Here is a 23610-nt window from a genome sequence, read left to right on the forward strand (position 1 = left end):
ATAACATCGGGGATAGGCTACAACCTGTCTCACTCCCTTCCCAACCACTGCTTCCCTTTCATGCCCCTGGACTCTTATAACTGCCATCTGGTTTCTGTACAGATTGTGCATAGCCTTTCGCTCCCTGTATTTTACCCCTGCCACCTTCAGAATTTGAAAGAGAATACTCCAGCCAACATTTTCAAAAGCTTTCACTATGACTTCAAATGCTAGAAACGTAGGTTTGCCTTTCCTTAATCTATTTTCTAAGATAAGTCGTAGGGTCAGTATTGCCTCACGTGTTCCAACATTTCTACGGAATCCAAACTGATCTTCCCCGAGGTCGGCATCTACCAGTTTTTCCATCCGTCTGTAATAAATTCGTGTTAGTATTTTGCAGCCGTGGCTTATTTGCATGTATAGTACAACAAAAAGGATGATCCGTATCTAATCTCGTACCTATAATTCGTTGTAGAAAAATGATAGTTCATATTGGTGAGATTCCATTACCTTTATTGGTATAAATTGTTGATTAACTACAAACATTTTATTAATAAATCACGTGAATAAACAATATGTTTTATTATTCCATTCGCTGTGTAATAGAATCAACTTAAAATAATTGAAATTAATGCTAATATTTAGCTAACTTGAATAGATAAAAAATTTTTGGTTTTCTGTTTTGACCTATAGATGTACAGAGTTTTTAGAGTTCCCACTCTGAAGCTAGCAACTTGTAGGACACCACGAAAAAAATCTGGCTTTTCTAAATTTCATCCGGCAAAGCGCAATGACTGCCCTTGAGCTGTGTTGATTGTCATCGCGAAATCAAGACGCACAAGAAACTGCAGTCGTTTGAACTTTAAGGGAAAATCAGAGGAATCACTGGAATGCGTGGAATCAGCACACCTTTTCCTTTACATGTACCCTTAATTACTATTGCTTCAGTCACATTCGACACCAGTTTTCTCACGGAAGTCTGGTTCCGTTGCACAACTTTGGAGTGTTGAGGTTCCTAAGGAGCAGTGTTGGTGAGCCAACTTTCAACGTGAATATTAATGTTGACATTCCAGGAAATGAACTGAGAAATTCTACCGGATCACCATCAGTTTAATCTTCTGCTGCAGCTGTTTCATTGGATTTGTATTTCGTAGCCGCACCAGGAATTTTCAGTTGAATCTTATCACTGATTCTATTGTCATCATCAATTTTTGGAGTTAAGACAGGTCACTCGCAGAGCCAATCGTGAATCCTGAAGTTGTTGACGATGTTCCGAAAATCCTTCTTTTCAAGATCTTCAGCTGACTCCTGAAGTTCACAGAAGTTCGGTGGGAATGGCGTGTCCTGTGTTTCAGCAAGTACCGGATGTTTGCCGTTGTCCATGTCCAAAACCTGCTTGGAATTTTTTTTTGTATTCAGAAGCTTCTCCAAGTAAATCCCTACACATATTGGTCGAATATGTAATTTTTTTTAAATGCCTCCACAGAGCCGAATTCTTCAGGCATGCGTTCAGTTTGTCTGTTGCTGCTGATCTTGGAATGACAGGCAAACTTTGACGGAAAGGAGCGGTGAGCAATATCAGAGCTCCTTCCATTTGGCGCTGATCGCTTTGAAAATCTCACGGACTATGATCAGCTGCCTCAAGTCTTTCTTACGTGCCGTGGTATACTCACCGCAAATATTTGATTCGGCACCCTTCATTAAATTTCAGCTGTGCATCCCATAAATTTCGCTTCTTCTTCTTCTACTACTACTAATATTTCGACTGTATATCGTTCAGCAATCCTCACAGTGAACCGAAAGACTGACGCTCCAGCACTCGCTTCGTCACTTTAAACTCACGGACCGGGCCACTACACATGCAGACACAGATACACAAGTGCCAGAGACATTGATCGACGGCAAAGAAGTACCAATATCCATGAATTAGAGCTGTCTCTACACGGTCGATCCACACTGGGATGTATCAATATCAGCGGCACTGTGGCGTCGCCTTTGTACGTTTAGTACAGAAACCGTCGGATTCCACAATTTATCCAAGCTGAAGCCACTATCTCTATTAATTAAGCTCGTTGCCAGGCGAATTTTAATCGCCTCTTTCACTACTGAGTCCCAAAAAGATGAAGTAGACGCTTAAATTTCGACGTTTTCGTAGAAGATAGAGTACCCAGTATCAATACAGTGCTCTGCAACAGCCTATTTATTGGGCTCTAAGAGAATCGTGTCCCGTAAATCCTTCGTGGACTGTACGAGTCGTCTGTCCGATGTATGAAAGGTGTGTCGCCTCCTATTGCTGCATACTGGCACTCCCACAATCAGCGAAGATGTAGTGTCCTTTTTCTGTGGCCAGCCAGTATTCTTAACCTCGTCGAGATACCTGAAAGCGGGGCGACACAACACAGTCAATATTTGTTGGTCAATAAGTTGAAATTCAATTATTACCATCGGCTAGCGGCGTCGTTTAGTAGTTGCCACCAAAGATACTGATTAACAGTCACTAGACGGCTGATTCGTGTTTCAGAATGAATTGATATCTTTGATTTTGCGTAGCACAGCTAGGCCGAATTAATATCTTCAAAAGTCACAAGGTTCATTTAACACAGTTTATTGATATGATTGACTACGACAAGTAGTCATGCTTAAGCCCGATAATAAATGTCCAAACAGGGTCTGTAATCTAAAGTCAAAGAAATGTACTTTTAATTAGTCCGGCTTCCAATGATGTTAACTATTTCACGCAGTGACGCATGGACTCAAAGGGTCGCAAATATTCAAAACTCCAACGCTACAAGCTCTGTTGCTAAAATCTCGAACACAAAGATTCCCAGACGCTAAAGACTCACAGACACTCGAGACTAACAGACGCGAAAGACGTTGACAATACGTGCGTTGGTTTATGTAACAGTTATTAAACAAACGGGACGGTTATTAGAAACTCTTTCAATAAAGTCTCTTGCTGCATTGCATAAAATTCTCTATTCCATTGGCTCTTATTAATCTTTTATTTAATTGTTCTGCTTTAAAAGGAGAATTCGTGATTTTATTTGAAATACGGGAACTGTTCATGACCAGTTCGAATAAATGTTGGTTTAAAGAAACACTGGATATGTAACGAGGCGTCACAAAGGCCACGTTCACAAGAGATCTTGTAAACTACAGCCTTCCGCAGCATCACGCCATCTTCAGTTGAGCCCAGGAGTGCTGCTGTCTTCGGTGGAGGACGAAAAATAACTTTTACTTTGTGCCTGCTGAGGATCCGTCCTGCTTTTCACAACAGGCTTCCCACGTGACAGGGAATTCAGGGATCTAAATTTTTTGTGTTTTTTTCTGCATTCTTTATGACCATCTTTGGTTTCATCCGTAGTGCCTTAAGTATCTGCTGCGGATAATACCCACTGGCTTCAAAAACTCTCTTTAAATGTATATGGTCGTCCTGCAGACTGCGCTCGTCATCAGTGGTGTGTGCTACGTGTACCAGAGTTCGAAGAACATTCATCATTTGGGAAGAATGGTGGCAGCTATTTGCATTCAAATATAAATCTCTACGTCTCTGTTTCCAGTACACTGGCATGTCCCAAAGTGCCATCATCTGTGCGTCGAACCAAAACATCCAAAAATGGAAGGCATCCCTCATTTTCCATTTCCATTTCAAACTGGATTTGTGCATAGAAGGAAGTCAGATTGTTTAAAAATTGTTGTAATTTATCTGCACTCTGGGGCCACAGCACAAACGTTCGTCTCCAGAATACTGTGGCCCTTAAGTTAGCGTCTTTTCCTCGAAGTTCTCCAATAAAAATTGTGGCGAAGTCATAACAGGTTTGAACAAAGCTGTAATCTCTTTATCAAAACTTCTGCCGATAATTGATAACGATTGTGAAGGAGGAGCCTTAGTGAACAAAGACACGGCATTATAGAGTGCCAATTCCAGCAGACGAGTATCTCCGCCACCGCGACCGATGCGATTAAGGTGACATACTGCGGCTACCGCCTGTGAGTGTGGAAGGTAAACAGGTTCTCAAAAGTTAATCAAAGATAGAGCAAGACATGCTATGCCTACCACGTCTTAGGACAGGTTAGTGATAGTAAAAACTTTGTGATTCCCCCTCATATGCCTTAAGCTGTCTTCGTGACCACTACATGTAAATCGTCAAAAACGTCTCCAGAGGACTGCGTGAAAGTGAGAACCTCGTAAATACAGACGTTTTCAGACCATAAAACTTATTTACGTTTATTGTATTTGTTTGTATTTGCACTGTTTAGAAGTGCAGTCCTCTGATCATTGATGTGATTGTAAGCTGCGGTGGTGTCCCCTACAGATTGATAAGTTTGGTAAGGAAATTATCGTATGTGTTGTGAGTCGTGTTGGCAGAAAATGAGGGTCAATGGCAAGAGGAGACACCAGAGCGTCCCCTTGAAACACTTCTAGCGCGTCGTAGACGGGGGAATCTTGGCAGGAGGCGACGCAGCTGCTGCCAGCTGTTCGCGTAACCCACTCAGTCTGCGGTCTGACATCACACACCGTTTTATAGCGTCCAGAGCATCTAAGAATAAGTACGCTCAAGTAGGTCTTCAAAAGAAAACGATTGCTTTGTCATTCTCTTAACACTTGAGATCCAGCTATAACTGCCTGTAGCAAAGTGAACAGTGTCGTAACGAATCCAACAAGCTACAGCGAGTGCCAGAGCTGTTCAGAAATATAATCCCTCAACTTCCTAGGCTTCTCGGCTACTACCTTATTCGATTATAACCTTTTAGTGATGATAGCCCTTTACCCTGTACATCAATCCACATTATGCAGACAGAACTAAATGTTTATTGGAAAAATGGAAATGAAGTCCCATGCTTCTTTACAGAGCGTAGGGGAACGATGCGGGAGACCCGCACCGCCTTACTAGGTAAGGTCGTAATGGAGGTGGTTTGCCGTTGCCTTCCTCCGACCGTAAAGGGGATGAATGATGATGATGAAGACAACACAACAACACCCAGTCATCTCGAGGCAGGAAAAATCCCTGACCCCGCCGGGAATCGACCTCGGGACCCCGTGCTCGGGAAGCGAGAACGCTACCGCGAGACCACGAGGGGCGGAAAAATGTGTATTATTTGTATATAACTAGTGATCAATAGTCACTTCTAAGTGAAATCTCTGACATTGTTGACTTATTGTCAATGCTGGAAAGTTTTCTGTATGAATGGTTTCGGCCGGCCGGAGTGGCCGAGCGGTTAAAGGCGCTACAGTCTGGAAGCGCACGACCGCTACGGTCGCAGGTTCGAATCCTGCCTCGGGCATGGATGTGTGTGATGTCCTTAGGTTAGTTAGGTTTAATTAGTTCTAAGTTCTAGGGGACTTATGACCACAGCAGTTGAGTCCCGTAGTGCTCAGAGCCATTTTTTTGAATGGTTTTGTTATATTGTAAATTAGCGAACGCTCAGCGAAATTTAAAATGATCTTATATATTGGAAATACGCCTTATTTTAAGCCCCAATAAATATACGCACCATAAAATTCAAATTGTACGAGGATGAGTCAAATGAAAACCTTAAATATTTTTTAAATATTATTTATTGTGCAGAAGTGGTACAAAGCTATATCACTTTTCAACATAATCTCCACCACGCTCAATGCAAGTCCTCCAGTGCTTACAAAGTGCATAAATTCCTTTAGAAAAAATTCTTTTGGTACTCCGCACAATCACTCATGAAACGCGTGGCGTACCTCTTCATCAGAACGGAACTTCTTTCCTCCCATTGCGTCTTTGAGTGGTCCAAACATATGAAAATCACTTGGGGTAAGGTCTGGTGAGTATGGTGGATGAGGAAGACACTCAAAATGCTGGTCTGTGATCGTTGCAACTGTTGTACGGGCAGTGTGGGTCCTTGCATTGTCATGTTGCAAAAGGACACGTGCTGACAGCAATCCACGTCACTTCGATTTGATTGCAGGCCGCAGATGATTTTTTATGAGATCTGTGTATGATGCACTGGTGACAGTGATCCCTCTAGGCAGATAATGCTCCAAAATGACGCCTTTTTCGTCCCAAAAGAGAGTCAGCATAACCTTCCCCGCTGATGGTTCTGTTCGAAACTTCTTTGGTTTTGCTGATGAGGAATGGCGCCTTTCGCTGTTCGCTCTCTTCGTTTGCGGTTGGTGGAAGTGAACCCAGGTTTCGTCCCCAGTAACGATTCTTGCAAGGAAGCCATCACCTTCTCGTTCAAAGCGCCGAAGAAGTTGTTCACCAGCATCAACACTTCGTTCTCTCATTTCAGGAGTCAGCTGCCGTGGCACCCATCTTGCAAACACTTTGTGAAACTGGAGAACATCATGCACAATGTGGTGTGCTGACCCATGACTAATCTGTCAACATGCTGCAATGTCATTCAGTGTCACTCGGCGGTTTTCCTTCACTATGGCTTCAACTGCTGCAATGTTCTGTGGAGTCACAACTCGTTGTACCTGGCATGAACGAGGAGCATCTTCCACTGAAGTCACACCATTTGCAAACTTCCTACTCCATTCGTATACTTGCTGCTGCGACAAACGTGCATCACCGTACTGAACCTTCATTCGTCGATGAATTTCAATAGGTTTCACACCTTCATTACGCAAAAACCGAATAACAGAACGCTGTTCTTCCCTGGTGCAAGTCACAAGTGGGGCGGCCATCTTTATACTGATACTGCGACGGTTTGTGTGCATCTGCACTATGCTGCCACCTACAGGCCATTCTGCAAGCTGTTTGTAGCACGCATACCAACTTACAGAATAACGGCGCGAAATTTCGATTTGTTATTACAGATTTAAGGTTTTCATTTTAATCACTCTCGTATGTCAGAAAATACAGGGCTATTACAAATGATTCAAGCGATTTCATAAATTCACTGTAGCTCCATTCATTGACATATGGTCACAACACACTACAGATACGTAGAAAAACTCATAAAGTTTTGTTCGGCTGAAGCCGCACTTCAGGTTTCTGCCGCCAGAGCACTCGAGAGCGCAGTGAGACAAAATGGCGACAGCAGCCGAGAAAGCGTATGTCGTGCTTGAAATGCACTCACATCAGTCAGTCATAACAGTGCAACGACACTTCAGGACAAAGTTCAACAAAGATCCACCAACTGCTAACTCCATTCGCCGATGGTATGCGCAGTTTAAAGCTTCTTGATGCCTCTGTAAGGGGAAATCAACGGGTCGGCCAGCAGTGAGCGAAGAAACGGTTGAACGCGTGCGGGCAAGTTTCACGCGTAGCCCGCGGAAGTCGACGAATAAAGCAAGCAGGGAGCTAAACGTACCACAGCCGACGGTTTGGTAAATCTTACGGAAAAGGCTAAAGCAGAAGCCTTACCGTTTACAATTGCTACAAGCCCTGATACCCGATGACAGAGTCAAACGCTTTGAATTTTCGGCGCGGTTGCAACAGCTCATGGAAGGGGATGCGTTCAGTGCGAAACTTGTTTTCAGTGATGAAGCAACATTTTTTCGTAATGGAGAAGTGAACAGACACAATGTGCGAATCTGGGCGGTAGAGAATCCTCACGCATTCGTGCAGCAAATTCGCAATTCACCAAAAGTTAACGTGTTTTGTGCAATCTCACGGTTTAAAGTTTATGGCCCCTTTTTCTTCTGCGAAAAAAACGTTACAGGACACGTGTATCTGGACATGCTGGAAAATTGGCTCATGCCACAACTGGAGACCGACAGCGCCGACTTCATGTTTCAACAGGATGGTGCTCCACCGCACTTCCATCATGATGTTCGGCATTTCTTAAACAGGAGATTGGAAAACCTATGGATCGGTCGTGGTGGAGATCATGATCAGCAATTCATGTCATGGCCTCCACGCTCTCCCGACTTAATCCCATGCGATTTCTTTCTGTGGGGTTATGTGAAAGATTCAGTGTTTAAACCTCCTCTACCAAGAAACGTGCCAGAACTGCGAGCTCGCATCAACGATGCTTTCGAACTCATTGATGGGGACATGCTGCGCCGAGTGTGGGAGGAACTTGATTATCGGCTTGATGTCTGCCAAATCACTAAAGGGGCACATATCGAACATTTGTGAATGCCTAAAAAAACTTTTTGAGTTTTTGTATGTGTGTGCAAAGCATTGTGAAAATATCTCAAATAATAAAGTTATTGTAGAGCTGTGAAATCGCTTCAATCATTTGTAATAACCCTGTATAATGTTTTCGTAATGATTCGTGATAATGATGCTTTACGAGTGAAAATGGATAAAACAAATTGAGCAAAACTATTAGAAACATACAAGGGCGTGCTGAAAATTTATGCCTCCGAATTTTTTATTTGAAAGCTGTTACTGCTTTTAAATAAAACAAACTAACAAACTTAACATTCTCCATCTTTATTCTTCATGTCTACACATTTATTTCTCACTGCAGTCACTGTGGCAACGAGCACATTTCTCCTAACAAGAAAACACTGTAAAATGTTTGACTTTGTTCACGGAGCCAAACGCTCACCTCGGCTTGCGCTGCTCAGACGTCGCAGCGCTCGTGTGAGGTATGGCATTTTCATGCCGATGGCAAGTGTGCTCCATGTGTGGAATTCGTGCTCTCACTTTTCTGACGGTTTCGTAGTACATTGCAGAGTTTATGGTAGAGCTTTTAGGCATGAATTCCAAATGCATCACATACTGAACATTCCAGAACACTGTGAGCATAACTTTGTCTGCTGATGGAATGGTATTGATCTTTTCTGGCGTCGGTGATCCTTTGTGGCGGATCTCCATTGATGCTTTCTTGTTTTCGGGGTCAAAACAGTAAATCCAGTGTTCGTCTTCTGTCACATTACTGATGTCGATATAATCATCGCCACAAACAGCTTTTATTCTTCTATGTATTTCAACTGGAGACGTGTTGTCTACAGTTAGAAACTCGATTGCAGCACGCACCGACAAGTTGCGTTACACACCTCCATGTTATACGCTGCAGTTCGGAGCCGTCTACCGACGGACTGCGTCAGCGAAGCGAGAAAGTCAGCCGAATAATATGCCTGACGTGTAATACCTCAACCGATATTGAGAGCAGAATAAAAAAAATTGAAGGCATTACTTTTCAGCACGACTTCGTACATGTCATGACAGAAATTAAAAGTGTTCCATATTTTTGCTTTTTTTAAACTGTGTGTTTTGTATACTCCAAGAAATATGGGTAGTAAAATACACTCCTGGAAATGGAAAAAAGAACACATTGACACCGGTGTGTCAGACCCACCATACTTGCTCCGGACACTGCGAGAGGGCTGTACAAGCAATGATCACACGCACGGCACAGCGGACACACCAGGAACCGCGGTGTTGGCCGTCGAATGGCGCTAGCTGCGCAGCATTTGTGCACCGCCGCCGTCAGTGTCAGCCAGTTTGCCGTGGCATACGGAGCTCCATCGCAGTCTTTAACACTGGTAGCATGCCGCGACAGCGTGGACGTGAACCGTATGTGCAGTTGACGGACTTTGAGCGAGGGCGTATAGTGGGCATGCGGGAGGCCGGGTGGACGTACCGCCGAATTGCTCAACACGTGGGGCGTGAGGTCTCCACAGTACATCGATGTTGTCGCCAGTGGTCGGCGGAAGGTGCACGTGCCCGTCGACCTGGGACCGGACCGCAGCGACGCACGGATGCACGCCAAGACCGTAGGATCCTACGCAGTGCCGTAGGGGACCGCACCGCCACTTCCCAGCAAATTAGGGACACTGTTGCTCCTGGGGTATCGGCGAGGACCATTCGCAACCGTCTCCATGAAGCTGGGCTACGGTCCTGCACACCGTTAGGCCGTCTTCCGCTCACGCCCCAACATCGTGCAGCCCGCCTCCAGTGGTGTCGCGACAGGCGTGAATGGAGGGACGAATGGAGACGTATCGTCTTCAGCGATGAGAGTCGCTTCTGCCTTGGTGCCAATGATGATCGTATGCGTGTTTGGCGCCGTGCAGGTGAGCGCCACAATCAGGACTGCATACGACCGAGGCACACAGGGCCAACACTCGGCATCATGGTGTGGGGAGCGATCTTCTACACTGGCCGTACACCACTGGTGATCGTCGAGGGGACACTGAATAGTGCACGGTACATCCAAACCGTCATCGAACCCATCGTTCTACCATTCCTAGACCGGCAAGGGAACTTGCTGTTCCAACAGGACAATGCACGTCCGCATGTATCCCGTGCCACCCAACGTGCTCTAGAAGGTGTAAGTCAACTACCCTGGCCAGCAAGATCTCCGGATCTGTCCCCCATTGAGCATGTTTGGGACTGGATGAAGCGTCGTCTCACGCGGTCTGCACGTCCAGCACGAACGCTGGTCCAACTGAGGCGCCAGGTGGAAATGGCATGGCAAGCCGTTCCACAGGACTACATCCAGCATCTCTACGATCGTCTCCATGGGAGAATAGCAGCCTGCATTGCTGCGAAAGGTGGATATACACTGTACTAGTGCAGACATTGTGCATGCTCTGTTGCCTGTGTCTATGTGCCTGTGGTTCTGTCAGTGTGATCATGTGATGTATCTGACCCCAGGAATGTGTCAATAAAGTTTCCCCTTCCTGGGACAATGAATTCACGGTGTTCTTATTTCAATTTCCAGGAGTGTATTACAATGAAAAGCATTCTAAGTAAATGAGGGTAAAAACTAAAAATATAGAAATGGACTGGTTTAGGGCCCAAATCGGATACAGAACACTTTAAGTCACTTGTCAAAACCGTAAACTGGTGCAGGGTGTAGCTTTGAGCAATAAATAATGAACTCACTGGAAAAAACATGAAACACACGCTACAGGAACAAAAATATTTTCGAAAACGTTGAAGGCCAACTTGTTTAGCGTCAAAGATATTCTGTCAATATCTTTCAACACGTCACTTCGAATTAATACAACCATATTACTATGCGAAAGCAATGAAGTCACAACGAACTGTCATAAGTGAATAGATCTTGATGTCGACCTGAACTAGCGGCGAGCCCGGTAACAATCCATACGAGTTACTGAGCTATGATAATGGCTAAGAATTGTCAAGTCCGACTGCGACTCTTCTCTTGTCGTCTATTCCAGACGTGTAGGCTGCTCAAGACGCGTCGAAGTGTGTCAAGCTGATGCTGCATTGACCACGTATAAAATTATTAAATCACATCTGAGTAAAAGTTAACAACATTTATTACTGATGAAGTATACAGGGTCTCTGAGGAGGAATGGTCAGTATCAGGGGATATGACAGGGACGATAAATAGAAGCAAAGACGTCTAGTAAACGTGGCCACTAAAATACATACCTTAAGAGCTATGAGCACTTTTTCGTCTTCGATACTGTGGAACATATCACTTCTACTGCAAACTCTTTACTTTCCATATGTTGGGAGGAGGTAGTATGGATCGTAACAAGAAAAAATTGTGTAGTAAACATGGACTATAAAATGCCTACCTTCAGAGCTATGAGTACTTGCTCAGCGTCCGCTCCCTGAAGTGAGTGGTCAGCACGTTTGACTGGCATGCAGGGGCGCGGGTTCGATTGCCGGCCGGGTAAGAGATTTTCGCTGCTCGGGGACCGGGTGTTGTGTTGTCCTCATCATCATTTCATCATCATCGACACGCAAGTCGCTCAGTGTGGCGTCAACTGAAAAGACTTGCAACTCGGCCGCCGAACTTCCCCAAGTGGGGACTCCCGGCCATCAATGCTATACGATCATTTCATTTTCACTTGTTCAGTAGAAGAGATGTGTTTCACAGTAGAGATGATAATAAACAAGTGTTTATAGCTTATTAAGGTGTGCCTTTTAGAGCCCATGAGCTTTGATTCGAATGGTCCTTCCTATCACAACCCTGAATATTGGCCGTTTCTCCTGGGACACCCGGAATACAATACGTAACGTTCTTCTTCAGAGCACCGATGTTAGCCACAATTTTCACTAGTTATCATTTAGTGTCGAATCAGGTTAAGTTAGACTTCAGAGATGTTCTCAGTCCAGTCGTTGATCAACGTATGTGGTGGGCGTCCGGTGGCCGTTGAAGACGGGTGGTGGTGCTCATCGTTACTAGCTGGCAAGGCACTGGAGTCGGAAGTAGATCCGCTGACTCTCCGGTTGGACTCCAGTTGCCTCTCCACTTCGCTTTGGTGTCGTCGGGTCGTTAGGCCTTCCTAAATACTGGGCAGGCGGCAGGTTTCTGAGAAAAGCTCTAATCGTTTATTTGACAGGTGCAGCAAAATAGTGCTCTCTCTGTAAGCAGAACCGGAACTATGGTGTCTCGTCACATAAATCTGCTGTGCAGGCAACGCCGCTGACTGCTGAACCGCATGGAGCCTCTGTGCCCGTGGATACAGCCGTTGACATCTGCCTCTCTATTTCTGTAGCAGTCAGCACCTACGTTTATATATAGATATTTACCGCGGTGAACTGTGGACTTGACGGTAAACATCTCAGTCAGAGAGATCCCATTCACAGCTCTTTGCTGGCTGCTGTGGCCGAGCGGTTCTAGGCGCTTCAGTCCGCGCTGATGCTACAGTCGCAGGTTCGAATCCTGCCTCGGGCACAGATATGTGTGATGTCCTTAGTTAGATTTAATTAGTTCTAAGTCTAGGGGACTGATGACCTCAGGTGTTAAGTCCCATAGTGCTCAAAACCAGTTTTTGAACAGCTTCTTCGGTTCCAGTGTGTACAGATGTTATTGGAGCATTTGGTAGCCTGATGCTTACTGGTAATATGAATTAACCTAATATTTAACCTTTTTTGTATTACTATACTGTTAGTCACTTGTGATAAAATGCCAGCAATTTTTTGCCGCGCGGAGTGGCCGCGCGGTCTATTGCGCCATGTCACGGATTGCGCGGCCCCTCCAGCCCTCGGGCATGGGTGTGTGTGCTGTTCTTAGCGTAAGTTAATTTAAATTAGTTTAAGTTGTGTGTAAATCTAGGGACCGATGACCTCAGTCGTTTGGTACCTTAGGAATTCACACACCTTTGAACATTTGTCAGCATTTTTGATAATTCCCAACTGCGCTACAATTTTCTCTCTCAAGCGCTGTTTTGTAATCGTTCTTCTTGTATCATGTGGATCTGCTCTAGAAATCCAAATTTTGTCGCTGGTACACAGAGCACGGCCGATATAGTTTTTACACAAGGTATTCTGCTTGTGAGCCTCGGGGCTACAAAAGATAAGATTCAGCGGCAGCTCGTCCCAATACAACGGAGAACGCGTACCAGATAACACATACGGACGCCGGAGGTTCACGCTGCGCTGTTCCAGACTGCGACAAGACGGTGGTGGTGCGGCGGCAGTCTGGGGAGTTCGGCTTCCGCATCCACGGCTCCAAGCCGGTGGTGGTGTCCGCCATCGAGCCCGACACGCCTGCCGAGTCGTCGGGCCTGGAGGTGGGCGACATCGTCATCACCGTCAACGGCCACGACGTGCTCGACGCCTCCCACTCAGAGGTCGTCAAGCTGGCGCACGCAGGTCAGTGTGCGGTGCGTTTGTCTGCTGTCTCTGTGCCTGCCTGCTCTATGAAGCTAACAAGAAAAGCTCTGTTCAAAGTGAGAATTTGCGTTGTGGACAAGCCAACTAGGTAGCGAAATCTCTGCAACTCCCAATTCACACAGTTCTATAGAACAACAAGTAAACGAGGGAGACAGAATGATTTCTTGATTTTTCGCTAAAGGAAAAGGTTCCAGGTTCGAGTCCCGGTCCAGCGCAAAGTTTTAATCTGTGAGGGAACACTCCGCATCAGAGTGAAAGGTACATTCTGTAAACAAATCCACCGGCTGTAGCTAAGCCATCTCCCCACATTATTCTTTCTTCCAGGAGTTCTCGACCGACAAGGGGTGGAACAGAACTGCTGTGATGTTTGGAAGGTTGGATACGAAGTACTGGCGGACGTGAAGTTGTGAAGGAGTGGGGGGGGGGGGTCGTCAGATTCAGAGAATACACGAACGAAACAAATAACAATCAATCCACCTTCTTTACACACTTCAAAAATTAAAAAGACGAAGTTGACAACATTGAAAACGCACTACAAATACTGCACAAAATCCCAAAAGGTTCAATCATGAATACTTTGGAGGAATTTTGAAATATACATACGCATTTAAGGATTATCCCCACGATTTACTAAATCAACAAACCGATTACAAACATACAAAGTTTTAAAAATTTTATTGAAATTTTATGAAAGGATAACGGATAACCATAACACCAGAGATGACAAACACATCACTAATAAATCAGCGCACACTCCGCTGCAGAGTGAAAATCTCATTTCTGGAAACATTGAAACGTCCCCTTTGAACAATTTTACATGTGAAACGTCCACTTAGAACAAGTTATACAAGACTGTGCTTAACCTGGCACACAATAATTTTAGCGCAACGCAATCTGACTATCTAAAAATCCCTGCAAAAGAATGGCCCTGACAAACATTAAACTATACCTTTTACAAATCACTTACCTCACAAAAATCTTCGCTGCTCGAACTACTGCAATACGGCGAGCGCCACTACTGCCAGCTAAATAAAAGATTCAAACTACTGAAGGCACTAACTACTGATAGGGATAGTTAGCAAATGAAAGATTTTAATAGAGAACAAACACTGTATTTACCTTAATATTCATAATTGACATTCAGTCTTACAGATTATCAAAACTCCGCCATCTCTCTCCCCACGTCCACCACTGCTGGCGGCTCACCTCCAACTGCCCAGCGCTATGCGCTGTTCGCATCCAGCTATAGCAGTTCATGACAACAATGGCAGACAACAATGCAAATTAGCCACATACTGCACACAGCACAGCCAGTGATTTTCATACAGAGTGCTATGTAACGTTGCCAATAAAAAACATAAACAGCAAACTTACATAAAGAAAACATAAACAGCCTACTTACATAGCCCCCATGCTCCCCACAAAAAAATTTTACAAATGGTGTTGGGCACTGGCAAATACAGATTTGAAAAAATTTTTCATAATTACAGTAAGAAAGATATCAAATGCACACACGTATTAATACAATGTTGGTCAACAGCTAAAATTTTCTCACAGTCAATAAAGACAGTCCAGATTGTTCATCATAATAGTAATTACAGTTTTTGTTTTTCACAAAGTCTCATTAGTAAAAGAAATTGCACATAGAAGTAGTGGATTTCCATGCAGTCTTGAAGAAGTAGTGTTGTCCTTACAACGGAAAGACAGTGCTGACTCTTGACATGCTGACAGGTAATGGGCCACAATGGAGCAAACCCACAGCTGAGTCATTCGAAGTTCTGACGAATATTGGTAGGTAGGTCATCACAGAGCAGACCCACTGTAGTCCTGGTAGAGATTGTGGTATTGGTGGGCCACCAGAAGTGCAGACCCACTGTTGTCCTTGTAGAGACGGCCAGCAGCCATCTGTTGCGACTGTGCGGGTGCACAATCACCAGTGAAGAGTCTTGCGGATAATAGAGCAAGTCCATAACCACCACTTGTGCACTCACAAAGTTTTTGGAATTGTCCTTAGAACCAGCAATGCTGTTATCCAGTCCCTTGCTGAATTAGTAACACACGTGCAAACACTAACAGTCCCAACTTCTCACATAGTGTCCATATACTATGACCAACAGAAATGTGTGCAGTGAAATGAATGCTTTCAAGTTACTTAATTTGATTAACTGGCGTCAGTTACAATTATATAACATAAGAATACAATTACAAAGATACAAAATACAACATTAAAGACATAACAATACAGATAATATTTGTAGTAATAGGGGCTTTACAAAAGAATAGAAATAAACATATACATCAGTGTTACAGGAATGATAACATGAGTACATACATAAAAGATCAGAATCACTTTTGAAACGTCAACTTCACACATGAGCATGAAAACAACACAGAATAAATAATGTCTAAGCATCTTTACAAAGTAAATAACATATTATTAGAAAAAGTCTACAACAGAGCTCTCATCAGCTAAACACATAAAGACAGGAAAAACACAAATACACAAGGGTACACAAACACATAGTGGGATAACACCATCCTGGCAGGGTCGCCATATGAAACGTCCCCTTTGAACAATTTTACATGTGAAACGTCCACTTAGAACAAGTTATACAAGACTGTGCTTAACCTGGCACACAATAATTTTAGCGCAACGCAATCTGACTATCTAAAAATCCCTGCAAAAGAATGGCCCTGACAAACATTAAACTATACCTTTTACAAATCACTTACCTCACAAAAATCTTCGCTGCTCGAACTACTGCAATACGGCGAGCGCCACTACTGCCAGCTAAATAAAAGATTCAAACTACTGAAGGCACTAACTACTGATAGGGATAGTTAGCAAATGAAAGATTTTAATAGAGAACAAACACTGTATTTACCTTAATATTCATAATTGACATTCAGTCTTACAGATTATCAAAACTCCGCCATCTCTCTCCCCACGTCCACCACTGCTGGCGGCTCACCTCCAACTGCCCAGCGCTATGCGCTGTTCGCATCCAGCTATAGCAGTTCATGACAACAATGGCAGACAACAATGCAAATTAGCCACATACTGCACACAGCACAGCCAGTGATTTTCATACAGAGTGCTATGTAACGTTGCCAATAAAAAACATAAACAGCAAACTTACATAAAGAAAACATAAACAGCCTACTTACAACATCCCCCAGGCTGTGGCTAAGCCATGTCTCCGTAATATCCTTTCTTTCAGGAGTGCTAGTTCTACAAGGTTCGCAGGAGAGCTTCTGTAAAGTTTGGAAGGTAGGAGACGAGATACTGGCAGAAGTGAAGCTGTGAGACCGGGCGTGAGTCGTGCTTCGGTAGCTCAGATGGTAGAGCACTTGCGCGCGAAAGGCAAAGGTCCCGAGTTCGAGTCTCGGTCGGGCACACAGTTTTAATCTGCCAGGAAGTTTCATGTCAGCGCACACTGCGCTGCAGACTGAAAATCTCATTCTGGAAACATCCCCCAGGCTGTGGCTAAGCCATGTCTCCGCAATATCCTTTCTTTCAGGAGTGCTAGTTCTGCAAGGTTCGCAGGAGAGCTTCTGTAAAGTTTGGAAGGTAGGAGACGAGACACTGGCAGAAGTGAAGCTGTGAAACCGGTCGTGAGTCGTGCTTTGGTAGCTCATATGGTAGAGCACTTGCCCGCGAAAGGCAAAAGTCCCGAGTTCGAGTCTCGGTCGGGCACACAGTTTTAATCTACCAGGAAGTTTCATATCAGCGCACACTCCGCTGCAGAGTGAAAATCTCATTCTGGAAACATCACTAATAGTTCCATAGACACAGAACCCACAACAACATGAATATCTTTGAGTAAACAACTTGCTATCAAATTTTTATTTCTACGACAGTCAAAATAGCAAAAAGTTATTATAATATACGTGCTGCATCAAATCCTTGAATAACTTTAAAACGCTACTGAAAAAATATTACATCCAATAACTACGGACAGCAGTAATAGTTTACCGAAAGTTGACAAACGTCCATCTACAACGTTAGGACTTGAGTACAATACCCAATCTAAAAAAAACCTTTAAATTATATATAATCATAAATAAATGCGATTACCTTCAGATATACTGATCGAGATAATAAAGCCGAAATAAGCTTATATACAAAAATAAAATATCGGGCAGCATACTATCTACTAATCTTCTGCATAAGATCTGCTAGGGTTACCCAGAAAACAGTGCTACGAATGCGAAACGTTACGTATGTATTATTTGAAGCCTCCTGAGTGAATGCGCCAAGTTTCCGTCACTTCCGACAGATAGCGTACCTGCACGACAGTTTCAAAATGGCGTCTGTAGGTGATGTACGTTACAAGCAACGCGCCGTCATTGAATTTCTCACTGCAGAGAAAGAAACTGTGGGGAATATTCAGAAACGTTGTGCAAAGTCTATGGAGCATCTGCTGTCGACAGAAGAACAGTTAGTCGCTGGGCAGAAGCCGGTTCGGTAGAGCTCCACGATTTGTAGCGGTCGGCAGACCACCCACAGCTGACACACCTGACCTAGCCTCGCGGACCTCCACTTGTTTGGGCCATTAAAGGATGCCATTCGCGGAAGAAGTTTCGAGGACGATGAGGAAGTGACTCACACAGTAAAGGATTGACTCCGCCACAAGGACAAGGATTAATACCGACAGGGCATACACGCGGCTGTTTCGTGCTGGAGGAAGGCATAGAACGGGATGGAGAATACGTAGAAAACAGGGTATTTAGATAAAACACAATTCTTTCGTGTCTGTTATTCTCATTATGTTCAATAAAGAACTGTTGAAGAAACAAAAATGCAGTGCATTACTTTCTGGGCAACCCTCGTAATTTAGTTCAAATTTCATTGTTCTACAGAAAAACACTAACTTAATCAACGCTACAAGTGTTATAGAAACTTACTCTCGACTCACTCATTAGTCTGTCATCATCAACCGAATAACTGAATAGTGGAAATTTCAAACTTTCGAAGTGCCATTTTTTCACAAAAGGTGATTTCACTGCTATTGTGTTGTCGATACTGTGTTGCATGTTCCTGAAGTTATTCCGAGAGCCAATCATGTATAAAATGCATCAAACATTCAGTATCAGATCAATGAGTACTTTGTGCCGAACTGTAGTTCCCTCTGCGGTTCCAAGTGCCAAACGTCAACGTCTCCTCCAATTACTTACCATACGTAAGCTTTTCTTCCTATCAGTAAAACCTCTCTGTAATGGAAAAAGATAAGTTGGCTGTCAAAAATAGTAAGAAAAAAAGTTGGAGATGCCAAGAACATGTTTCTGGATAAATTTATGAAAAGAGAAAGACAAAACATAGAGCTTCTGACAAACATACGCTGAATAACGAGGTTAGTAAGTTTTATTAGTGATTCAGTAACATGAACACTGTTGTCAATGCTGGCGTGCAAGACCTCGAAATCCAGTACGTTCCATCTCAAATAGCCGAGTAAAGTGCTTACTCTGAAGCAGGGCAATTTACTCAAAAGAGAAAAGATCATCGCCGACATACACAGTGCAGCACTTGTTCTGAAAGATCAGCGAAATATATCAGTTGTAAAACAGAAAAACCTGCTGACGAAGATGCCTCTTTTGCTCAACAGCAAAAAGAGTTCCGTTGTAGACTTCGCAACACCTTACCTCTAGAATGGTGTTGTACAAGAAACAAAAGTCAATACTGAAACAATGTTTCTTGACTTTAATTTTGTTGTTCTCTTATAAAAAATTTCAAAGATATTAGAAACAGTTTTTGCTGGGTACAGTCCTAATGTGTCAACGGCTTTGCCTCAGTGGTCACACCAGTTTCCGTCAGACCACCGAAGCTAAGCTCTGCTGGACTTAGCTAGCACTTGGATGGGTGAGCGCCCGGTCTGCCGAGCGCTGTTTGCAAGTGGGGTGCATTCAGCCCTTGTGTGGCCAATTGAGGAGCTACTTGACTGAGAAGTAGCGGCTCCGGTCACGAAATCTGACAACGGCCGGGAGAGCGGTGTGCTGACTACACGTGTTTATCCAGTCACCCCTGTCGGCTGAGGATGACACGGAAGTCGGTCGGTACCATTGGGCTTTCCGATTCCCATTCTGACTGAGTTTATTGTAGTTTAATTTACAGTCCTGTCAGTTAAAACATTTATGAAGTATTTATATAAAGTATTTTTATACTAGTATTATCACAAACAAAAACGTAGCGTCCCAATATTAATGGGAAAACTTCCTTATTGGTGCTTATAATCAGTCAATTCCCTGGTATCGTTGCGCATGCACCAGTATGTGCTTTGTGCTGTGTTCCAAAAGGAGCTTATACCTCAAATTCTATTGGTGACAGAAAGATAGGCTCAAGTACTTTGGATAACCCTTAGGCTGAGGACCATTTGTATACCCAACAAAAGGACCGTCTTAGTGTCACTATCCCACAGAACAGAAACAAAGTACGGATATTAGACACTTGCTTCTGCTAAGGCAAATGAAGAAAATCGGTTGGGCAGTTACTCAGAAAGCGTCGAAAAAGGCGTTTTACCATCTTTTTTCGTGCCGAAACCACTGATTCTTCAGCTAAGCACAGAAAATGGCTGAAATTTTTACGATATATACCTAAGATCCCGATCTCGAACAACCTTGGAAATTTTAGTGATATGTTTACCCGTTTCCGAGATGTAAAGATTCATAGAAACCCTACTTCTACACATAAAAAACGGGCGTAACATCCCGAGTAAGGCGAAAACGCAGTTTATAAAATGACGTAGAACGGAGAAATATGCTGTGAAGTGTCTCCGTTGCCATTATAAGGTTCTGATAACTCCATGTTTTAGTACTGAAATGAAAAATTTTTGTGCACATAAAAACTGGTGTGACGTGTAAAACTACTTTTGCGTTATTTCAGTTTCACAGAAACAAAGTATCAAAATTTTAAGAAACATTCTGGTAGAAACAGCGATCGATGTTCACAACTGTACTTAGAAAAACAATCTAGATCGCAGAAATCACATTTACATGTGAGCAGTTTAAGCCCAGAGGCGGGCCATGTTCAGATCGTATTCCAGTTTTGATGCATGGAGACGGTCGGAGCATAAAAAAGGCGAATATGCTGCTGTTTAAAAGACTCTGACTGAAAAGTGGGGTACCAGGTGCCTCATTCAACCGTCCTCAGTATGAAAACATACTCGCGCTTTTTTATGCTGAGAGAGGAGGAAACAGTGGCAGTGCGAAAGAGAAGAAAAAGTAATAAATACTGGAAGATATTTGACGGTGGTTGTGGTATAGAAAGAGCGAGGTGAGAGAAAAAGAGGAACACATTGCCCGTGGACCGTAGTTGACAGTGACATAACAGTGCTGGTAAGGGAGTGAAGGAGATAATGCCAGTGGACAGAGAATAAAGACAAGGAGAAGGTGGTACTGGGTGAGATCCAGTGATAATATGAGGCAGAGAGTCTATGACGATGACAACGGTGGAGAGAGAGAGATAGTGACCGTGAGAAAGAACAAGAAAATGACAGTGATAGTAGTAGTAGGACAGATCTAAGTAGACTCTAGCTGTGAGACAAGAGACAGTGAGGGACACGAAGGAATAACTGCGATGAGCAAGGCTGAATGAGTGAGTGAGAATAGGCAAGTGGGAGTGGATGGGTATGAGCGACTTGCAGCGATGGACTATGAGCGTGAGTGAGTTACAGTTTGGGGGGGGGGGGGGGGGGAGGGGCTTGTGGGTGTGAGAGGTGAGCTGCATGACAGAATGCAGCAAAGGGTACCTCACTTTTCAGAGTGTTTCTCACAGGAGCTTATCTGCCTATTTTTGTGGTCCGACAGGAACACTTTTCCGCTGGTTTTCGACTTTGTCTCTTATTCTTCTCAATGATGAGACGAGGAGCACAATTTTGTGCTATCAGAATACCTTCTCTGTTTTTTGTATACAAGTAAGTTAGATAGAATATGCTATACATTGTTTTTTTTATTTTTCTGGGATTTGGCACTTGGAATTTTTGACATTTCTAATCTTCAATAGACTGTAGTACTTATTTGCCAATCCAATCCATCATCGATAGTCTACAATCGCTCATAGAGTCTAGAAAACTATACCCGGGCCGCTGAAACATGTCACTTCAAGGTCACTCCCCAAGCGCCGTAGAGTAGGTAATATAACTAACAAACAAGTGAGGAACGAGAGGCGCCGCGTCTTCTGAACCAATAACAACACCGAACAAAAGTCGGTTCCGGCGTCGACTGGTGACTATCATGATGATATGGACCACCCACGGTTTCTACAGTGGTTTATAAATTTGTTGCTCCAGTTCAGTGTTCAGTGGACAATGCACCATACCATTCCGTGATTTTAGATAAAACTCCCACCACTAGTGACCGTAAAGAGGCGCTGTGATTGCAGGCGAGAGACATTGCTACGGACATGAGCATGACAAAGCTGCTGTTATACTCGCTCGTACAACAAAATAAGCCTGTGACGCCTAAATATGTTGTAGATGAAATTTCAAGCGAACAAGGTCACTTGGTAATTAGGCTACCGCCTTATGATTGCCGTTTTAATCCAATTGAATTGGTTTGGAGTGAAGTCAAGGCGTACATTAAAAGTAACAATAAGACTTTTACTATAACAGAAGTGGAAAGACTGTTACGTGAAGATATTGCTATCGTAGACGCCACCTCATGAAGGAAAAAAGTAGACCATAAGCACAGATTATAGACGGCATTATAAATGGAGGTTTTAGCGCCGATTCCGATGATAGTGGAGAAGAACTGGATGGAATTGCGCCGTTGACATCGTAAATTGGTGAGTGTAAATGTATACAGAATTAATCATTTCTCTCTGCAATCTGGTAGGCTATGCATGTTTTGCTTTATTTCTTTCTATGAGTGTGGATAGCATGTTCTCTGGTACGCTTACGTTTACACTATTATACGACGTTTTACGTGCAGCTATTACGGTAACAATTTGGAACGACTTTTCATAGATATTGTCATTAACTTCGGGTGTTTTTATTTTCTGGTTTCATATGCTATCAAGCGTTTAATCTCCTTCGTCGTTCTCTCCACTGTTAGAAAGAAGTACTTTGTTGAACATAACGTATAAACGTTAATTGTACGAGGGTTACTCCAAAAAAATTGCACACTATTTTTGTAAAAATACAGTTTTCAGTATGCATTTGTGAAAGTTTTACAGTGTGTACATACATCCTTCCCGCTTGTTTTCAAACTTAGTTCAACCTGTTCCCGTGAGTGGCGCCGTCACAGTATGTCTTCAAGATGGCTGCTACACTTGACGTTCGTCAGAAGCAACGTGCTGTCATAGAATTCCTGTGCTGTGAAAACGAGACAGTGGGAAACATCCGAAAGAGGTTGACAAAGGTGTATGGAGATGCTGCTGTCGATCGCAGTACAGTTAGTCGGTGGGCAAGTAGGTCAACTCCAGACAATGTGCAGAGAATTAACGAATTGGTGACTGCTGACAGAGACATCACAGTGAACGAATTGTCATGCTACGTTGGATTAGGGGAAGAAAGTGTTTGCAGAATACTGAAAGTGTTGGCGTTAAAAAAGGTTTGTGCCAGGTAGGTTCCCAGGATGCTGACAGTGGCTCACAAAGAAACAAGAAAAACGGTATGCAGCGAACTTTTGGAACAGTACGAGAATGGTGGGGATGAATTTCTTGGAAGAAATGTGACAGGTGATGAAACATGGCTCCATCATTTCTCACCAGAGACGAAGAGGCAATCAATGGAGTGGCACCATGCAAATTCACCCAAGAAAAAAAAATTCAAAACCACACCTTCTGCTGGAACAGTTATGGCTACGGTGTTTTTCGATTCCGGAGGACTCTTGCTTGTGGACATCATGCCAAGTGGAACCACCATAACTTCTGATGCATATGTGACGACACTGAAGAAGCTTCAAGCTCGACTGAGTCATGTTCGTCAACATCGGCAAAAGCAGGATGTTTTGCTGTTATACGACAATGCACGGCCCCGTGTCAGTCAAAAAACCATGGAAGCGATCACAAAACTCGGATGGACAACACTGAAACACCCGCCTTACAGTCCTGACCTGGGTCCAAGTGACTATCATCTCTTTGGGAAACTGAAAGACTCTCTTCGCGGAACAAAGTTTGAAGAAGATGACTCACTTGTACACGCTGCCAAACAGTGGCTCCAAC

At 43.7% G+C, this 23610-nt stretch overlaps 1 protein-coding gene across 1 annotated transcript in view; it reads left to right on the top strand.

Moving 5' to 3' along the window:
• The window catches only part of LOC126159020 (uncharacterized), a 514849-nt gene that overhangs the window by 457853 nt on the left and 33386 nt on the right, over positions 1–23610 (top strand). The window contains exon 27 of the mRNA XM_049916483.1: positions 13224–13430. Coding sequence (XP_049772440.1) covers positions 13224–13430 — 207 coding nt within the window. The remainder of the gene's footprint in view (positions 1–13223; positions 13431–23610) is intronic.

This window comes from Schistocerca cancellata, chromosome 2, assembly GCF_023864275.1.
Source record: "Schistocerca cancellata isolate TAMUIC-IGC-003103 chromosome 2, iqSchCanc2.1, whole genome shotgun sequence".
NCBI classification, from domain to species: domain Eukaryota; kingdom Metazoa; phylum Arthropoda; class Insecta; order Orthoptera; family Acrididae; genus Schistocerca; species Schistocerca cancellata.